At 41.8% G+C, this 22,060-nt stretch overlaps 2 protein-coding genes across 4 annotated transcripts in view; both read left to right on the forward strand.

Moving 5' to 3' along the window:
* The window catches only part of mgab (MAX dimerization protein MGA b), a 36,977-nt gene extending 26,180 nt beyond the window's left edge, over positions 1 to 10,797 (forward strand). For all 3 annotated transcript variants that reach the window (XM_079887883.1, XM_079887885.1, XM_079887884.1), the window contains exons 14-21: positions 233 to 1,450; positions 1,827 to 2,779; positions 4,079 to 4,170; positions 4,260 to 4,293; positions 4,999 to 5,205; positions 6,060 to 6,171; positions 10,196 to 10,261; positions 10,332 to 10,797. In XM_079887883.1, the coding sequence (XP_079744009.1) occupies positions 233 to 1,450; positions 1,827 to 2,779; positions 4,079 to 4,170; positions 4,260 to 4,293; positions 4,999 to 5,205; positions 6,060 to 6,171; positions 10,196 to 10,261; positions 10,332 to 10,411 (2,762 nt within the window). In that variant the 3' untranslated portion in view covers positions 10,412 to 10,797. The remainder of the gene's footprint in view (positions 1 to 232; positions 1,451 to 1,826; positions 2,780 to 4,078; positions 4,171 to 4,259; positions 4,294 to 4,998; positions 5,206 to 6,059; positions 6,172 to 10,195; positions 10,262 to 10,331) is intronic.
* Positions 10,798 to 12,082: 1,285 nt separating this feature from the next.
* The window catches only part of LOC307168209 (mitogen-activated protein kinase-binding protein 1-like), a 49,776-nt gene continuing 39,798 nt past the window's right edge, over positions 12,083 to 22,060 (forward strand). Inside the window, exons 1-5 of the mRNA XM_079887902.1 lie at positions 12,083 to 12,321; positions 16,377 to 16,468; positions 17,494 to 17,556; positions 20,750 to 20,807; positions 21,760 to 21,930. Of these exons, the coding sequence (XP_079744028.1) occupies positions 12,214 to 12,321; positions 16,377 to 16,468; positions 17,494 to 17,556; positions 20,750 to 20,807; positions 21,760 to 21,930 (492 nt within the window). The 5' untranslated portion in view covers positions 12,083 to 12,213. The remainder of the gene's footprint in view (positions 12,322 to 16,376; positions 16,469 to 17,493; positions 17,557 to 20,749; positions 20,808 to 21,759; positions 21,931 to 22,060) is intronic.

Genomic DNA, 22,060 nt, shown 5'->3' on the forward strand with positions numbered 1-22,060 from the left:
TTCAGCCAGGAGAACTAATGAGTGAAATCAGCTGACGGAGTTCATGGGTGGAATAAACATATGGCAGGACTTTAACTTTCTGACCCCTGGACTTTACACCTCTGAATATTACTGAATATAAAGTGTCTTCTAAACCCCAACAGTGAACCCAAACTCCATCAGCTGACAGGAATGGAGAAAAAGCATGAGTGACTGTAACACCTGTAAACTTCTCTTACTGTGTCCTGTTTAGTGACCCAGGCAGACCAGAGTAAAGGAGCTTTCAGAGCGCCAGCCACTCAGACTCTGGCGATCTACCAGGCTCCCGATGGCACCAAACGCACTCCAACACTCTACATATTCTCACATGTTCATAATCCGGCAGCTCCACCTTCAACATCTAATCATGTGTTATCATCGCAGCCTGGGCTAATCCTGACCGCTGTAGCTCCGCCCCTTTCTTGTGTGACCGCTGTAGCTCCGCCCCTCTCTGGTGCGCCCGCTGTACCCCCGCCCCTCTCTGGTGCGCCCGCTGTACCCCCGCCCCTCTCTGGTGCGCCCGCTGTACCCCTGCCCCTCTCTGGTGCGCCCGCTGTAGCTCCGCCCCTCTCTGGTGTGCCCGCTGTAGCTCCGCCCCTCTCTGACCAGAACGCTGTAGCTCCGCCCCTCTCTGAACAGAACGCTGTAGCTCCGCCCCTCTCTGGTACGCCTGCTGTATCTCCGCCCCTCTCTGAACAGAACACTGTATCTCCGCCCCTCTCTGAACAGAACGCTGTAGCTCCGCCCCTCTCTGGTGCGCCCGCTGTATCTCCGCCCCTCTCTGAACAGAACACTGTATCTCCGCCCCTCTCTGACCAGAACTCTACAGCTCCGCCCCTCTCTGACCCGACCGCTGTAGCTCCGCCCTTCACTGGTGCAACTGCTGTAGCTCCGCCCCTCTCTGGACCGGCCACTGTTGCTCAGCCTATCTCTGTAGCTCCGCCCCTCTCTTTCCCACCCACTGTAGCTCCGCCCGTCTCCCAGACTGAGACGGTCCTCCCGCCCCCCACTGTGACTCCGCCCCTATCCCAGACTGAGACAGTCCTCCCGCCCCCTGCTGTAGCTCCGCCCCTCTCCCAGACTGACACGGTCCTCCCGGTCTCCACTGTGGCTCCGCCCCCCACTGTAGCTCCGCCCCTCTCCCAGACTGAGACGGTCCTCCCAGTCTCCGCTGTGGCTCCTCCCCCCACTGTAGCTCCGCCCCTCTCCCAGACTGAGACGGTCCTCCCGGTCTCCGCTGTGGCTCCTCCCCCCACTGTAGCTCCGCCCTTCTCCCAGACTGAGACGGTCCTCCCGGTCTCCGCTCTTCCTCCGGGTCAGCAGGTCGTCCTGCAGCCGGTTGCAGGGATGATGGGGGTGAACATGTGTCAGTTCAACGGGCAGACGATCCAGCTGGTGCCGGTTCCCTCGGCGTCACCCGTGACCAGCGCAGGTCAGTGCCACAACACACCCAACTGCTGCACGACTCTCCTAAACTCTGTGTTCAAAGAGGATGTCTAATCAATTGAATTCATAAAACTTTTAAGATTTTAATAGTTTATTAAAATTTTAACAATAATAGTGCCTTATGAAATTTATACTTTTTTCCCCCAAATTGTGTGTTCTCACACATACACACTCACACACTCTCACTCTCACTCACACACTCTCTCACTCACACACACACACTCTCACACATATCGCTGTCTCATTCCGTGTGCAGCTCTACGCCAAAGTCTGTGACATTATGCAGTAAATTCCTGTTTTATGACTGGATTCCGTTTGTGTTCCTGCATCAAATGTAACATTCTCACGTTGATTCTCAACAGGAAGTGCTCAACAGGAAGTGAAAACATCTACGCAACGACCTCAGTCGACCAAATCTGTGTTAAATCCAGCACCCTCACCAAAGCATTTTCCCTTCATCGCCCCCAGAATCCACTCAGCGCCGGGAAACAGCAGCTTCACCTTCGGAAGCGGCGCACACAACGGGTTTCTAGCCAAGAATAACATGTTTTCCTTCCGGATATTCCCGCCGGCGTCCTCGGGCCTCCAACACACAGAAGCAGGAGGAGCCGGTTCCTCGGTGCTACTCCCTGGAGGATACAGGCTAATCAAACTGCCCATGGTGAGCCAACCCGCTGTGAATCCCGAGATTAGCCCGTCTGGGTCCACGGAAAACCCTCGGGAAGACACACACCAATCCTCCGTTCCCATCAAAACAGAACCCAGTGAAACGCCACTCGCCATTAAAGTCGAGCCTTACAGTGAGTCCCTGCAGACGGACGAACACCAGGACATCAGTGGCGCTGAGAGAGAGTCTGTGCGCATCAAGATCGAGCCGTATGAGGAACTCCACCAGAACCGTGACCCGAACGACGTCAAAACAGAGGAGCCGGGCCGTGAGACGAACATCAAATCCTCTGAACGCGACGGCCCGGTTTCTGACGAATCCCGACAACATCCGAAAACAAACATTAGTGGTGATTTTTCATGCTCTTTATTCGCGAGTCCGATCTCTGCGTTCTCCAAGCGAACCTTCGCCGTGCCTTTACTTCCGACTCACACACACACACCAGGAGAGCCGCATGCACACACACACGCGTGTGCTACACCTGTGGACGGGAACAGAAGAAGGCAGGAGGTCCAGAACCGCATCCAGTGGCTGTGGAAAAGAAACCCACCGGCTCTGACCTCGGATGATTCTGGCTCTGAACTCGCGGCTCATGACTCCAGCGCTGCGCTCACGTACTCCAGTGACGGATGGACCACTGACGACAGTGTGAGTGTCAAGGGTCTGCACACGGCCCGCTCCCACAATCATTTATCCCGACCCGACCAGTACGCTTATATTTCAAGCCCGAACCCGAGGTCCATTTCTCACAGTTTTGCAATATGCTGTATGATTGCTTGCAACGATAATTAAACAAATACATGTACAAACACAGTTTCCCCGCGGCACAGTTTCCCCGCGGCACACGAGGACAAGAACAGAGGAAGCACAGACTTGCTAATTATGACACTCTGCTGTGGTTGAACAGGCGAAACAGTCACAAATCAAACAAAGTTCGCGCAGTTGCACAACTATTCACACAAGTATAGTACGAGTTCTGAAGGAAGAGACTCGACAGCTGGTGTTTCAGCGTCCTCTGCTTGCTGTTAGTAGAGCACATGCGCTAACATGATATATATAATGATAAAATAAATCTGATAAATAATTGCATATATTTGCATATATTAAACTGTGCATGTGCTTTCTCTCTCGCGTGCTCTTTCGGTCGCAGGAAGATGACATCACAAAGATGCGTCCTATAGCTCCCGCTGAGGGGGACACGATAGAGACAGTCATTCGCTTCTCTAATATCCTCACGTTCTCCCGATGAAACCGACACTTGTTGTAAAAGGTCTGAAGAGTGAGTTTTATGAAATCCCAAGCGCCTTACCATAATATCAAGCACTAACTGTTAAGCAAAAAGCTATCAGGTCTATTATACTCGCATTTTTACTGTTGTAAAGTAGAAAAAAACACTGTTGGACAAATTAAAAGCGAACCAAAGGAAGAAACGTTTATAATCCCCTGTAAAATGGGCGAGACGTGAGTGAAGATTTGAAAAAATATAATATTTTAAGCTGATTATCTGGTGACCAGATCGCAAAACATAATAGAAAGCCAACAAAGCTTAGATGTATGTGGTCACGTGACGTACCTCGCTCATCCGGCACGAGTCCAGATGTGTCCATGGCTGCAATGTAACGTTTAATTGCTAACCTATTATTTATTTTGAAAGCAAAGCTCTGTGCTTCACTCGTGTCATGATATTCACGTAACACAGCATTCACATACAAACCACTAATCATGCTAATCAGCTAATCAACCGCGCTTCAGGTTTAAACCATCCAGTTTACCGGCACAGCCCTAACTTCAGCCTTTATATATATATATATATATGAGTATAGAAAACACTGTATTTATTCAAACAAACACTTCTTTACTCACCATTGCATTGCAAACAAGCAAAGACGTTCTAAACTGAACGTTCATTCACAATATTATTAAAATTGTGCAATATTTTAATCCCAGAATGAGAAGAGCAGTGAAGACGAGGTTGACATCGAGACGTTCGAGGAGAACGATGAGAGGATCATCTGCCGCTTGAGAGCCAAGGCCCGACGGTGAGTCAGTTATGAGCTTTGTGACCTTTGACTTTTCACATTCTCTCAGCTGGTGTTGCTGATGCTGATCTGCTGTTTACTCTCTTCAGGAACACGCAGCGAGCAGCTCCACATCAGTGGCTCGTGAGTCTCCTGATTTTTTTATATCCCACAGTTTCCTTTGTTTTGCTCACTGAGGCACAGATGTTTCTGTCAGCCGAACCCTAATATTTATATATACCTTTATTGCTAAAATATTGAGATTTTAAGTTAATATTTCAATCATTTAATTATACATGCTCACGGTTATGGTCACATGATAAATACAATATATATACTTTTTTTTTAATAATATTTTTATGATTTAATTCATTATTAACCGAAATCTCCAATCAGCAAACATTTATAATGTAATAAAATCCACAGTCATTCCATCTCCGTATACTGGTGCGTATTAATATATACTGTACGCATATGCTTAAAAAGGAGGGTGACTGTTAAGGGTTACAAAAAAATCTTTAGGCAAAGGTTTTAAGATTATCATGAGCTGTTGTGTTTAGGCAAGGCCAGTTTATTTATACAGCACATTTCACACACTAAGTGCTTTACACAGAAAGGAATTGAAATAATCACAAAATAAAAGCAATGAAAATTAAAACGGTTATAAAAGGAACTAAAAGAGTCAAAAGATGATTCATAGATAAACTTCTCATCTGGTGAATCATGTTTTTCACAGCTCCCAGTTTTACTCTGAGATTTTCCCATGGTGATTACACTAGTAAAAATACACTAGTTTAGTAAAAAATAAAATATTTGTATCAGTTAAACCTGATTATTTTATTTTTCCAGCTAAAGGCTAAATTGGTGGGAAAAGCGTCCCATCATGCAGTGCGGTTGATGTCAGATCTGCCTCTGTACAAGCGAACGTTTCGTCTGAATCAAGCGCTGAGAGAAAGGAAGCGTCAGGTTGAGTTGCATCAGAGTTTGGATTCGTTGAGGAGGACACTGTGTGTTGATGAAGACGACAGAATGAGCACTGAAGACCTGCTCGGTCAGGTGCGTCACACACACACACACACACACACACACACACACACTAACATCCCTAACGGCTGTTCATGAGCAATGCTGGAAATTCAATGGGAAAATATTGTGATCATTATTGATACGTATAACGTTTGCCATGTTTCTGCTGTCACGGGTGTATTCATCATTACTGATCGCTGCGTGTGTGACATCAGTATTAGCTGTTTCCATCCACCTATTTTTATGTGAATTTTGGGATATCGCATAAAAAAATGCTGGATGGAAATACTAAGATGTGCATAAATTCTAAAAATGTGCATAAAAAACTTTGAGGTGGATAATTGTTTTATCCGATAAGAAGACATGATGCATAAACTACGCAGAAACACATTTACTGAATAAATCCCTCAAACTTCATGTGACTCGGCGTCAGCTGTGATTAGATAACTGGAGTAACCAGTGGACCAACGGCATCTCAGCATCTCTAATGTTGGTTTGGTGTTTCTGAAACGCCGGAGTCGAAGTGTGTGATCAGAATGAATTGGTGTAATTCCCTCCAGAAGCGTCTCACACGAATGTGTTCCCGAACACCAGCATCCGAACGCAAGAGAACCTGACAGCGTTTACTGTGTTTCGTCTGACGTTCTGAGACACACTCATTTATGATGGAGGGAAAAACTGCCGATTGCAGAAACTTACTGTTTTATTACTGATATTTTGTGCCAATTTCCCAGGAAGTGATGATTTTGTTCTCTTGAACACATGGGATGGAAACGCTGTTTTATTTGCATATGATTCATGCAATATTCCAATTTTGCGCATGAGTTAAAATCACAACTTTGGATGGAAACCTGATGATTGATGTTTTATTTTCTCTGTTTCAGGCTCGTCGGGTGGTTGGGGCTCTCGAGGACCACGGCAGGTCTTTGATGGCACAGAAACGGGCTTTGATTCAGCAGCATTCTCATTATCAGACCCTCATCTCACAGCGCTCTGGTACACAATACAGCAGCACACAGCATCAGACCAGACCAGATATCAGCATCAGACCAGATTTCAGCATCAGACCAGATCACAGAACATCAGAACAGATATCAGCATCAGAACAGAAATCACCATCAGAGCAGAAATCAGCATCAGAACAGAAATCAGCCTCAGAACAGATATCAGCATCAGAACAGATATCAGCATCAGAACAGAAATCACCATCAGAGCAGAAATCAGCATCAGAACAGAAATCAGCATCAGAACAGATATCAGCATCAGAGCAGAAATCAGCATCAGAACAGAAATCAGCATCAGAACAGATATCAGCATCAGAACAGAAATCACCATCAGAACAGAAATCAGCATCAGAACAGGTATCAGCATCAAAACAGGTATCAGCATCAGAACAGATATCAGCCTCAGACCAGATATCAGCATCAGAACAGAAATCAGCCTCAGAACAGATATCACCATCAGAACGGATATCAGCATCAGAACAGAAATCACCATCAGAACAGAAATCAGCATCAGAACAAATATCAGCATCAAAACAGGTATCAGCATCAGACCAGGTATCAGCATCAGACCAGATATCAGCATCAGACCAGGTATCAGCATCAGACCAGATATCAGCATCAGAACAGATATCAGCATCAGAACAGATATCAGCATCAGAACAGAAATCAGCATCAGAACAGATATCAGCATCAGAACAGAAATCAGCCTCAGAACAGATATCACCATCAGAGCAGAAATCAGCATCAGAACAGAAATCAGCATCAGAACAGAAATCAGCATCAGAACAGAAATCAGCATCAGAACAGGTATCAGCATCAGAACAGATATCAGCCTCAGACCAGATATCAGCATCAGAACAGAAATCAGCCTCAGAACAGATATCAGCATCAGAATGGATATCAGCATCAGAACAGAAATCACCATCAGAACAGAAATCAGCATCAGAACAGATATCACCATCAGACCAGATATCAGCATCAGAACAGATATCAGAACAGAAATCAGCATCAGAACAGATATCAGCATCAAAACAGGTATCAGCATCAGACCAGGTATCAGCATCAGACCAGATATCAGCATCAGACCAGGTATCAGCATCAGACCAGATATCAGCATCAGACCAGATATAAGCATCAGACCAGATATCAGCATCAGACCAGATATCAGCATCAGAACAGAAATCAGCATCAGAACAGATATCAGCATCAGAACAGAAATCACCATCAGAACAGAAATCAGCATCAGAACAGGTATCAGCATCAGAACAGGTATCAGCATCAAAACAGGTATCAGCATCAGAACAGATATCAGCCTCAGACCAGATATCAGCCTCAGACCAGATATCAGCATCAGACCAGATATCAGCATCAGAACAGATATCAGGACCAGACCAGAAATCAGCAGCAAAACAGGTATCAGCATCAGAACAGATATCAGCATCAGACCAGATATCAGCATCAGAACAGATATCAGCATCAGACCAGATATCAGCATCAGAACGGATATCAGCATCAGAACAGAAATCACCATCAGAACAGAAATCAGCATCAGAACAGATATCACCATCAGACCAGATATCAGCATCAGAACAGATATCAGCATCAGAACAGAAATCAGCATCAGAACAAATATCAGCATCAAAACAGGTATCAGCATCAGACCAGGTATCAGCATCAGACCAGATATCAGCATCAGACCAGGTATCAGCATCAGACCAGGTATCAGCATCAGACCAGAAATCAGCATCAGAACAGATATCAGCATCAGACCAGATATCAGCATCAGACCAGATATCAGCATCAGAACAGGTATCAGCATCAGAACAGGTATCAGCATCAGACCAGATATCAGCATCAGAACAGATATCAGGATCAGACCAGAAATCAGCAGCAAAACAGGTATCAGCATCAGAACAGGTATCAGCATCAGACCAGATATCAGCATCAGACCAGAAATCAGCATCAGACCAGATATCAGCATCAGACCAGAAATCAGCATCAGAACAGATATCAGGATCAGACCAGAAATCAGCAGCAAAACAGGTATCAGCATCAGAACAGATATCAGCATCAGACCAGATATCAGCATCAGAACAGAAATCAGCCTCAGAACAGATATCAGCATCAGAACGGATATCAGCATCAGAACAGAAATCACCATCAGAACAGAAATCAGCATCAGAACAGATATCACCATCAGAACAGATATCAGCATCAGAACAGATATCAGCATCAGAACAGATATCAGCATCAAAACAGGTATCAGCATCAGACCAGATATCAGCATCAGACCAGAAATCAGCATCAGAACAGAAATCAGCATCAGAACAGAAATCAGCCTCAGAACGGATATCAGCATCAGAACAGAAATCACCATCAGAACAGAAATCAGCATCAGAACAGATATCACCATCAGACCAGATATCAGCATCAGAACAGATATCAGCATCAGAACAGGTATCAGCATCAGACCAGGTATCAGCATCAGACCAGGTATCAGCATCAGACCAGATATCAGCATCAGACCAGATATAAGCATCAGACCAGATATCAGCATCAGAACAGATATCAGCATCAGAACAGAAATCGGCATCAGAACAGGTATCAGCATCAAAACAGGTATCAGCATCAGAACAGATATCAGCCTCAGACCAGATATCAGCATCAGACCAGATATCAGCATCAGAACAGATATCAGGATCAGACCAGAAATCAGCAGCAAAACAGGTATCAGCATCAGAACAGGTATCAGCATCAGACCAGATATCAGCATCAGACCAGATATCAGCATCAGACCAGATATCAGCATCAGACCAGAAATCAGCATCAGAACAGATATCAGGATCAGACCAGAAATCAGCAGCAAAACAGGTATCAGCATCAGAACAGATATCAGCATCAGACCAGATATCAGCATCAGAACAGAAATCAGCCTCAGAACAGATATCAGCATCAGAACGGATATCAGCATCAGAACAGAAATCACCATCAGAACAGAAATCAGCATCAGAACAGATATCACCATCAGAACAGATATCAGCATCAGAACAGATATCAGCATCAGAACAGATATCAGCATCAAAACAGGTATCAGCATCAGACCAGATATCAGCATCAGACCAGATATCAGCATCAGAACAGAAATCAGCATCAGAACAGAAATCAGCCTCAGAACGGATATCAGCATCAGAACAGAAATCACCATCAGAACAGAAATCAGCATCAGAACAGATATCACCATCAGACCAGATATCAGCATCAGAACAGATATCAGCATCAGAACAGATATCAGCATCAGAACAGATATCAGCATCAAAACAGGTATCAGCATCAGACCAGATATCAGCATCAGACCAGGTATCAGCATCAGACCAGATATCAGCATCAGACCAGATATAAGCATCAGACCAGATATCAGCATCAGAACAGATATCAGCATCAGAACAGAAATCGGCATCAGAACAGGTATCAGCATCAAAACAGGTATCAGCATCAGAACAGATATCAGCCTCAGACCAGATATCAGCATCAGACCAGAAATCAGCATCAGAACAGATATCAGGATCAGACCAGAAATCAGCAGCAAAACAGATATCAGCATCAGAACAGATATCAGCATCAGACCAGATATCAGCATCAGACCAGAAATCAGCATCAGAACAGATATCAGCATCAGAACCCAGATATCAGCATCAGAACAGAAATCAGCATCAGACCAGATATCAGCATCAGACCAGATATCAGCCCAGACCAGATATCAGCCCAGACCAGATATCAGCATCAGACCAGATATAAGCATCAGACGAGAAATCAGCATCAGACGAGATATAAGCATCAGACGAGAAATCAGCATCAGACCAGAAATCAGCATCAGACCAGGTATCAGCATGAGAACAGGAATCAGCATCAGAACAGGAATCAGCATCAGACCAGATATCAGCAGATATTAGAGGTCTATGAAATATGAGACAGCAGCTCTATAGGGTGAAACTCACACTGTTTTCTGACTCTTGCAGTGGCGGGAACAGAATTACATGTTGAACAGAAATCAGCAGCTCCTTCATCAGAAACGCCTCAGTCAGGTGAGCTCAGATGATCAATCCAGCGTTCCTGTATAAAAATGAAAACGTTCATCAATCTTTGTGTTTTCAGTGGCAAAGAGACACTCACGCCTGCCCAACATAGTCCTGCAGTCCTTCACCAGTCCTAAACCAGTCCTTCACCAGTCCTAAACCAGTGCGTGATTCAGATTCATCCTTATGAATGAAATGTGATCCTGGTTCCATCACCATAAGAATACCATAGTAAAAACAAGAGTTCTGGAGTCAAAACCAAGGCAAACCCCTCGTTCTCATGTGATTAATGTCTCCAAATACTTTCAGTTTCTGTTAATAATGGGTAGAATTTTTTGTTTGTTTTTTGTACAGTCTTTGTAAAAAGCAGTTATGTGTAAATATCACTCAGGTTATGACTTGATAATGAGCTCGTTAACCCACATTGGGGAGATATTTCGGTCTTCTTGTTTAATACTAAACATTTTTGCACAGTCTGTGGATTATGTGTTTATTTTTTTGATAAAGCAGATTTATTTTTGTGATTTATGAATCATGCTTGTGTTGGTGAGGCCTGTGTTCGTTGTAATCATTAAATTAGTCTAAGAGATCTGGAAAATACCTCGTCCAGATTGATCTTCACGCATTAATCTTGTGAAATTTTGTCTGTTTGTAAATTATGCACATTCACCCTCTTTATCATATTGAAATGGCCTCAGGATTGGGTTCATATTATGGCCTTGTGCAAAAATAAAATTGATATCCATAAATGTTTTGGTTGTTTTATTGTTCTGCCTTTATAAATGTAGCAACATTTCAGTTTTTAATGGGAGTTACTTCTCATGCCTGACAGGAAGTGATGCGTGTGAACGGGTTTCTTTCAGTTCTGAGGCACTGCATGTAAAATCAGGCATGCACACAAGAGGCCTCATTTTTAACAAAATATGAGCAGTTATGATTTACATGCATAAGCATTTTAAAATAGTGTTCTCAATAATTTACATCTTTGGCTCATTAGTGCTTATTCATATTGTTTCTACAAATGTGTATGCATATAATGCATTATATAATTATTAAAAATGTATAAATTCATTATATATATTTTTTTAAATTACATGAAATCCTTAGAAACCAGACATGTTCACAAAAGGCCTAATTTTTAACAACAAAAAATATGATTTACTTGCATAAGCATTTGTAAATAATTTGAAATTTACAGTTATGGTACATTAGTGCATATTCATATTTTTCTACAAATGTTTATGCATGTAATGCATTATATCATTTTTTTTAATAAATTCGTATATATATATTTTTTAAATAAATATTCAAAAAATATTATATATGCATGAAATCCTTAGAAAGGCATGTACACAAAAGGCCTAATTTTTTAACAAAATATGAGTAGTTATGATTTACATGCATAAGCATTTTAAATCATTAAATCCATTCATCCATTATTCATTATAAATATTTTATTTAAAAAAATTAGAAAAGTATTTTAAAAAAAGCATGAAATCCTTCGAAATCAGGCATGTACACAAAAGGACTAATATTTCACACACACAAAAAGATTTACTTGCATACGCATTTTAAAATAGTGTCCTCAAACTTACAATTATTACACTTATTTGTATTGTCTCTATAAATGTTTATGTATGTACAAATATTAAATATAAAAATCTTAAATGTTTTAAGTCATTTAAATATGAAAGTCATAATTGTTTGAACATTTCACATTGAGGTATTTTCTCTGTTAGGTGCTCATGAATATGTAAACACAGTGTAACGTCATGCGTCTCGACGGCCAATCAGATCGCAGGACTCGCTGATTAGCGGAGGCGCGCAGGCTCGTGCTCGTGATGAGTGGATGAGTAGTGATTCAAACTCAGGACTCGCTTGACTTTGACTTTACTGTAGTATTACTGGAGTTTGACACGAATGCGTGTCTTCATGATCTGGTCTCTGTGAAGCTGAAGGATATGGAGGCTTTTACCATCAAGAGTCGCATTAAAAGTCTCCTTCGCTCTCCGTCCATCAGACTGAGGAAGAGGAGAAGCGCCACAGACAGTCTGAGCAGAAGAAGACAGGTCAGAGAACTCGTTTAGAGAACAGTCTATCAGTCTATCAGTCTCTGCTGAACAACACTGCAGAAGAGTGAAGCTTTCATCACTGTAACAAACATTAAATGATACATTTAACAAACTGCAGCTTGTTGTTTTGATGAGTTTGAGGATTGTTACATTCATTTGTTACAATTATAAAAGTTTCATCACTGCAACAAACATCAAAGGAAACATTAAATAAACCGCGACTGATGCTTTTGTATCATTTGATCGATATATGTTGATTGTCTTTCTCTGATTCGTTTAATGGCTGATTAGTTTGTCTTTTCATCTGTTGTTTCATTCATCACTGATGATGATGATGATGATGATGATGATGTTTTCTGTGGTAAGAACAGGAGCAAAAGGGCAAATGTTTGAGTTTCTGAGAGTGAAGAGTCAATGATATTGACAAACCCTAAACTCATCATCAGCACATTCCCATGATGCTCCTGTGTTCACTTCGAGCTCATGAATCTGTGGAGCGAAAGAGTTATCTAGCTGCGAATATTTCCCACAGTACATTGAAATGCATGGACATATTCATAATCTTGTTTAATGTATATATATGTGTGTGTGTTTCTCATCCTTCCCTCGCGGGTCAAAAAGCCCGAAGCCCTAAAATTATACTTAATTTTTTTCATTTTTCAGAAAGCTTATTTTATTTCATGTTGATATTTTTCTATTTTTTTAATGCATTTTGTTTTGGAGATTTTTTTTTATTTACCTTTAAATTACTAGATTTGATCAATAAATAATAAATAAATAGTAATTTAAGCATATTCATCATATTCTTTCAACTTCTTCAAAAACTCACAATTTCATGCATAACTCTTTTAATTCAGCTCTAAATATCTTACATCGGGGGGCTGTTCCATAAACCAAGATTAGAGTATAAGCCAGGCTTATTTCGGTTAGTCAGGCTTATTGTCGGTGGATTCTGTTTCATAAAGCAAACTTAAAATAGTTCAAACTCAGTTACCCTGGCAACTTATGCTGGGAAACTAGCCTGGTCCAGGGCAGGCTAACTGGCTAAGCCTCAGTTGTTACACAGATCCTCTAACACTGACCAATAGGAACACAATGATATTACCACTGACACTCTCTCATACCATTATTGGACTTTATTAACCACTATTAGTCCAAAAATAAATACACAGTATACAGAAAATCAACTTAAATAAGGCTACAATGATAAATTAGACAATATATCTATCTATCTATCTATCCAGACAGACAGACAGACAGACAGACAGACAGACAGACAGATAGATAGATAAATAGATATATATATATATAGAGAGAGAGAGATATATAGATATATATAGAAATATAGAGATATAGAGATATATAGATAGATAAATACAATATACTACAGGTTTTCTTTTTTTACTGGCTGAATGTTTTGTGCCCAAGATTTAATTAGATTGTTTTAAAGATTTATGAATACATTTCTCTCTGGTTTTGTTTGGCAGCTGTAGTACATGTTTATGATTAGAAGAACATTAGAACACAATCTAAAAAAAAGCTTTTTAAAGCAGAAGTTAAAATCACAAAATTAAAAATAAATAATTACAAAAGCAGAGTATAAATTTTAACTGGTAAGATGAATCTGAGCTTAGTAATTGACAGTATATTAGCCTACATTTGATTTACCCCATTACAATAGTCCCTTTACAGTTATTGCTATCATAAAAATACACTTGTAGGTTTAAAATTCTAAATAAGGCACATCTAATGTCCAAATATCAAATATTTTAGTATATATATATATATATATATATATATATATATATATATATATATATATTGTACTTTATTGTGGCTTTCAATTCAAACACATTTAACACAATTATACAAATGGACAGTTCCTTTAAAGACATCATATTTTCCCCCAATAAATATTCATTATTATTTATTTTTCCTCCTACTTTTTTTTTCTTTTGTGATAATACCCACCAACACATAGCCTAAAAAACACATGATTAGAACAATAACCAAAAAGTAGTTAGACACTTTTACATATGATTTAAGGGGGAAAAGACAAAAAACAATAAATAGATATTAATATTAATATAGGGTTATATAAAAATGTAGTTAATGTAGGCTAATATATATTCCTTTATTTTATGGAATATTATTTGATTTTAGAGTTGCACATATCTTTTCAAAATGTATACATTTGCTCTTAATTTCATGTTATCCTCTCCATAATGTACTTTAGAAACTAAATCTACTCATTTAAAACTGGGGATTCTTGCTTTCTCCAAAAAAGTATTGCATTAAAAGCTGTAATTCTCAGCATTCTAAATAAGTATACATCATCTTTATTAAGTAGCATAGGTCCTATACCCAAAACTATATTTTGTATCTTTATATATAGTTTCTTAAAATAAACTTCCCTGAATTAGGCTACTTCTGTTCACTGAAGTACTTCTGTTCGCTAGAGGTTCACTGCAACTTATCCAACATCCTAAAGATAAATTATTATGATTAGAAAATATTTCTAGTGTTATAAAATATCGCGTATTAATTTTCCAAGCAAAATGTATATTTTAGTCAGAATTTTTGCGCTCCTATTTGGCGCACATGCGCACAGCAGCGCTCGTTCAATATGAAGATTAGCAGCAAAATGGATACATTTGCATGACTTTCTAACATTTACAGATGGAGAATATAACTGTAAAATGTAAGTTTTGCACTGAGGGGGAAAAAAAAACAGCATAAAATATACGCTGTTTGATCGATTTGATCCACGATCGACCTCTAGGGCTGCTTAAGAAACGCGTGCACACGCAATTGTCTAGACTTGATAAACCTGGATCAAATTAGTGAGATTGCGTGAACTTCAATTACCTTTTATGGAACCACTTTAGCCCCAACTTATTTGTTAGGCTCATTCAAGTCCGGTTTTGGAGTTTAATCCCCGCTTTTCTAAGCGGCTTTTATGGAACAGCCCCCGGGTGTCTTTGACCTCTTGTGGAAAAATAATAATATAAGATGATATTTCATGACTCTAGATGGCCCTATATGAGCTGTTCCTCTGGGTCCTAAAGCCAGTTCTCTTCAGTGTGCATTCAGATCATGGGCGTCGGAACCATTGTATATGGGTGGGACAGGACCCACCCACTTTTTAAGATCAATGATATTGGACCCACTCACTTTTACCGTCTCTAATTCAGCGCATTTGTCTGTTCGCTTTTCAGAGCGCCGTCAGTCAAATCCATTCCACTTGAGGAATTAAAATAAATATTTTTTTTAATTAAAATTAATAAATTAAACTCCATTTCCGCTGAATCGCTACATTATATTTCTCAACGAGCCGCAACTGACGAAAGTAACCGCCCGTTGTACCTTTCCAGTCAAATATTGCGTTGCAAACATCAATAACATGCTTTAAGTTGTCATTGCTGGCAGATGACGCGTTTTAGGGGGATAATCCACGGATAGATGTGCATTTAATGCACGACGTGGAGGCAAAGAACCGCCCGACGTTAAGTGGAGTTTAGTTTACTTGTTAAATTAAAAGGCACCAGAATGAAATGGTATTTACTCCAGTAACATTTTTCTGGGGGAGGACCCACCCACTTTTTTTTTTTCTTCCGACGCCAATGATTCAGATACACAAGTAGACATTATAAAATAATTTTTTAAGTTTTAGCATTTTTAGTTTGAATTTTGATCATTTTTAGGTTTTTCTATGTGAACTGAAGCATTCCTCGCATTCCATTCATTCCTACAGGGTCAAATTGACCAGCGAGGGAAGGATTTCTTACTTTATTTTAAATTTCAACCACAAAATTCCTCAAATACGATTTTTAAAAAAAATGTGTGTATTCGTGGTTCAAGTGCAACAAAGGTCCTGGGGTCTCGACCCCTTTTGATGAACACTCAATAAAAAATGTTTTTTTTTTTAAATGACTCGAGGGAAGAATGAGGGTTAATAAATGTTTTGTTGTGTGTGTAATACAGTGATCTTCACTTTAATCCCTGTGTGTGTTGATTGTGTAGTAGTTGATGTGGGAACGTGTGTTTATCAGGTGACGTTAGAGAAGGTTCTGGGCATCACGACCGCAGGGAACAGCGGCTTAACATGCGATCCGTCTTCAGGAACCGTAGCTTATCCAGCTGGGTGAGATACTGGAGACACACACACACACACACACACACACACACACACACACACACACACACACACACACACACACACACACACACACCTACCTACACCTACACCTACCTTCATCGGGGGAACGGCCTGTGAGTGAATACACAGTCTGTTCATCACTGCTAAACATGTTCATCAGAGTTTCTGTCTTGTTTTCCAGCATAAATATATAAACATTCTTAAATCAAGATACATTTACTGGAGAAGCAAAATATTAAGTGTTCTGAAAAAAAAAGGTCAGAAGTCTGCGGTCAGAAAAAAAAAACATTGGATTTTTTGCCTTTGGTTTAAAGTCCCCTGTAGTCAATCACTGTATCCCTTAAAACTCATCTCTGATCACCAAACTGACATATTTAAAAGTTTTTACCTTGAAAATAATTTCTTCATGCCTTAAAATATCTTGAGTGTAACTCGACACCCTTGCCTCATTTAGTATGCGCGGCTCTATGAATATGCAAATGAGCCCCGCCTCCACTCACTCACTCAGCTCAGAGATCCACTGGTTGACGATCACACGTTGATCTGATTGGTTACAAGGTAGTTTGTGACTCAGAAACACCAGCGATTTCAAAGCGTGTTTTTGAGACTGTCTTTGGTTCACTGCAGTTTTAAGGAGGAAATACTCAGCAATGCTGTCGACTTATGAACTTACACATGGTTTGTCTTAAAGCAGATTAAACACACCACATAGACACATAAACTACATTAAAAACTGGATTTATACCACAGGGAGACTTTAAGATTATTTTTCTGACCACAATGGCAGATATTTGTTCTTGTTTTAAGCTCAAACTTACATTTTTTCAGTGAACATGAGTTAATATCTTTCAATCTTGCGCGAGCCTCTTCTAGTGTTTTACTGGTTTGTTGATAAGTTTAAGGAAAGCCGGTCTCCAGGCTCTTTGAAAACACAAAAATGATTTAAAGCTTTAGGCCTGTAAACAAACTTGTGGATTGAACGCAGTGTTGTTTCTGTGTGTTTCGTTCAGGTGCGTCGTTGTGTTACTGAACCCGGCCAAGAACACACAACAGCATCTCATCAGCTCATCCAGGTGAACAGACACGGCATCACAAGCCATTCACAAACACATTTACCCCTTTAATGTCTCGATCATGTTTTCAGGCTCTACTAGAACAGGTTTTCCTGCTTGAATGTTGATTATTCACCTCATATTCTCCATTGTTGCGGCTCTTCTCTTTCCAGTCTGTCAGTAACGCCAGAAAATGTCTAATAAGGGGAGAACTTACTCTCTCAGTAACTTCCGGCTTCTGAACTGGTTGCAGTTCCACTCTGGCTCCACATGAGGGCGCTCACAGGACGAGTGCAGGATGAATGGAGGTCTATGGCGCTATACCCCTCAAAATCCACATTTCTCAGGATATAATTTTTTGTCTAGTAATTTGAATGTTGTTTTCGAAAGGAGATGGAAAGAAATTACACATTGCTGCGTGTTAGATTTTTTAGAGTCACTTATTTGCTTTAAAAAGTCTTTTAAAGTGTCAATGTAGTCATACACATCGTACGACCAGAGACACTGCTTTACGGCAATCCTTCAGTCGCTTTAGTGCTTTCAGCTCTACACTTTCTTTTCTCTCGAGGCGTCGACAACACAACTGACACAGGTAAACACACAACACAGCTGACACAGGCAAACACACAACACAGCTGACACAGGCAAACACACGACACAGCTGACACAGGGAAACACACGACACAGCTGACACAGGGAAACACACAACACAGCCGACACAGGGAAACACGACACAGCCGACACAGGCAAACACACAACACAGCTGACACAGGTAAACACACAACACAGCCGACACAGGCAAACACACGACACAGCTGACACAGGGAAACACACAACACAGCCGACACAGGGAAACACGACACAGCCGACACAGGCAAACACACAACACAGCTGACACAGGTAAACACACAACACAGCCGACACAGGCAAACACACGACACAGCTGACACAGGGAAACACACGACACAGCCGACACAGGGAAACACACAACACAGCCGACACAGGGAAACACACGACACAGCCGACACAGGGAAACACACAACACAGCCGACACAGGGAAACACGACACAGCCGACACAGGCAAACACACAACACAGCTGACACAGGTAAACACACAACACAGCCGACACAGGCAAACACACGACACAGCTGACACAGGTAAACACACAACACAGCCGACACAGGCAAACACACAACACAGCTGACACAGGCAAACACACAACACAGCTGACACAGGGAAACACACGACACAGCTGACACAGGCAAACACACGACACAGCTGACACAGGGAAACACACGACACAGCTGACACAGGGAAACACACAACACAGCCGACACAGGCAAACACACAACACAGCCGACACAGGGAAACACGACACAGCCGACACAGGGAAACACGACACAGCTGACACAGGTAAACACACAACACAGCCGACACAGGGAAACACACAACACAGCTGACACAGGGAAACACACGACACAGCCGACACAGGGAAACACACAACACAGCCGACACAGGGAAACACACAACACAGCTGACACAGGGAAACACAACACAGCTGACACAGGGAAACACAACACAGCTGACACAGGGAAACACACAACACAGCTGACACAGGGAAACACACAACACAGCTGACACAGGGAAACACACAACACAGCTGACACAGGGAAACACACAACACAGCCGACACAGGGAAACACACAACACAGCTGACACAGGGAAACACAACACAGCTGACACAGGGAAACACAACACAGCTGACACAGGGAAACACACAACACAGCTGACACAGGGAAACACACAACACAGCTGACACAGGCAAACACACAACACAGCTGACACAGGGAAACACAACACAGCTGACACAGGGAAACACACAACACAGCTGACACAGGGAAACACACGACACAGCTGACACAGGGAAACACACAACACAGCCGACACAGGCAAACACACAACACAGCCGACACAGGCAAACACACGACACAGCCGACACAGGGAAACACACGACACAGCTGACACAGGGAAACACACAACACAGCCGACACAGGTAAACACACAACACAGCTGACACAGGGAAACACACGACACAGCCGACACAGGCAAACACACGACACAGCCGACACAGGTAAACACACAACACAGCCGACACAGGTAAACACACGACACAGCCGACACAGGCAAACACACAACACAGCCGACACAGGCAAACACACAACACAGCCGACACAGGCAAACACACAACACAGCCGACACAGGCAAACACACAACACAGCCGACACAGGCAAACACACAACACAGCCGACACAGGGAAACACGACACAGCCGACACAGGGAAACACGACACAGCCGACACAGGGAAACACACAACACAGCCGACACAGGTAAACACTCGCGCTAGAAGAGTTTTTGGTTTGTTTGTTTCTGGTCCTGCTTCGGATGCCACGATGCCATCAAACGGTATCTCGGTCGTAATCAGTCCTTCACTGACCATTCAGCGTTCATTAGCAGAATGCTAGCGTGTTATGGGCAACAACAACTCAACTTGTAAGAAATAGAAAGGACATAAGTACTTGTTTATTCAACTTTTGACCTATAACCCATGTTGAACTTGCAAAACCTACAATCAAATCTGAGATTTCTCAACGGCAATCGGGTGAAAGACACATTTAGCCGTCTAGCTCCATAGACTCCCATTCATTTTGCAGTCATGGGCGATCGCCCCCAGTGGAACACCAAAATTTGGTACAATAGGACTTAATAGGGAGTGGGCAGGCTCTCCGTAGACGGGCTCTGGTAACGCTCTGTTTACTTCCTGTCTCTATGAAGCCCCTCCTCCTGAAAAGCACACTGTGCTCTGATTGGTTGGCTGGAGCAGTGTGTTGTGATTGGTCGAGCGCTTCGAGTGTGTTTGGGAAATGTCCCGCCCCTTACCATAACCGCCAGTTTAACACACTACTAACTAACTCAACCAGGCCCCGGGCCTTTATTCTGCGCATTAATTATTATAATGAGGAATATTGTGACATGTTCGTTCCCGGAAGAAACTCAAGACTACAATGGAGGCGTTTCAGGAGTTCAGGAACACTGACACTGATATAGAGAAGAACTTTGAGAAACTTTTTCAAGCTCTATGAGCAACATTACACACTAAAGACAGATGAACATGTCTTCATTAATATGCATGTTGTGAATATTGTCCATATTCAGGAAAGCCATCAGCACATTGTCCTTCTCGTCGGATGGCAGGTTTCTCGTCACTGGAGAGGTGAGAGACTCAATCAATCACACGTTTAGTTCTTAGTGGCGTCGTCTACATGCACAACTTTTGTTTTTGAATGTAGTGTTTACATGAACGCTAAACATGTGATCGGCTTGTTTCAAGTTTCAAATCGGAATATATTTTTGACATACGCACACAAATATACAGAGTTTCCCGATGTTTGCGCATTATAACTATTCTGTTGTCCTGCTCCACTTCACACACGCAGAAGAGGAGGATTATAGGAGGACGAGACACTCGTTTATACAACACTTTATTCAGCCGGAGAACAGCTCGTTCAGCGCGTCACACGTCATTACAGACACATTACGCTATTTCAACGTCATTACGCTATTTCAACGTCATTACGCTATTTCAATGTCATTACGCTATTTCAACGTCATTACGCTATTACTACATCATTACGCTATTTCTACATCATTATGCTATTTCTACGTCATTATGCTAGTTCTATGTCATTACGCTATTTCTGCGTCATTACGCTATTTCTACGTCATTACGTTATTTCTACGTCGTTACGCTATTTCTGTGTAATTACGTTATTTCTATGTCATTACGCTATTTCTACGTCTTTACGGTATTTCTACATCATTACGCTATTTCTATGTCATTACGCTATTTCAACGCCATTACGTTATTTCAATGTCATTACGCTATTTCTACGTCATTTCGCTATTTCTACATCATTGCGCTATTTCTGCGTCATTACGCTATTTCTGCGTAATTACGCTATTTCTATGTCATTACGCTATTTCTACGTCATTACGCTATTTCTACGTCATTACGCTATTTCTACGTCATTACGCTATTTCTACGTCATTACGCTATTTCTACATCATTACGCTATTTCTATGTCATTACGCTATTTCAATGTCATTACGCTATTTCAATGTCATTACGCTATTTCAATGTCATTACGCTATTTCCGCGTCCTCAGAGTGGTCATCTTCCCGCTGTGAGCGTGTGGGACGTGTCTGAAGGGACGCAGGTGTCGGAGATGCTGGAGCACAAATACAGCATCTCCTGTGTGGCATTTTCACCAAACGGCAAATACATCGTGAGCGTCGGATCACAGCACGACATGAGCTTGAACCTGTGGGACTGGAAGGTACTGATTACCCATTATGCCCTGTTACCCATCCACTCATCCATCCATCCATCCATCCATCCATCCAGCCATCCATCCATCCATCCATCCATCCACCCATCCATCCACCAACCCATCCACTGACCCATCT

The sequence above is a fragment of the Squalius cephalus genome, assembly GCF_949319135.1.
Source record: "Squalius cephalus genome assembly, chromosome: 12".
Lineage (NCBI taxonomy): Eukaryota > Metazoa > Chordata > Actinopteri > Cypriniformes > Leuciscidae > Squalius > Squalius cephalus.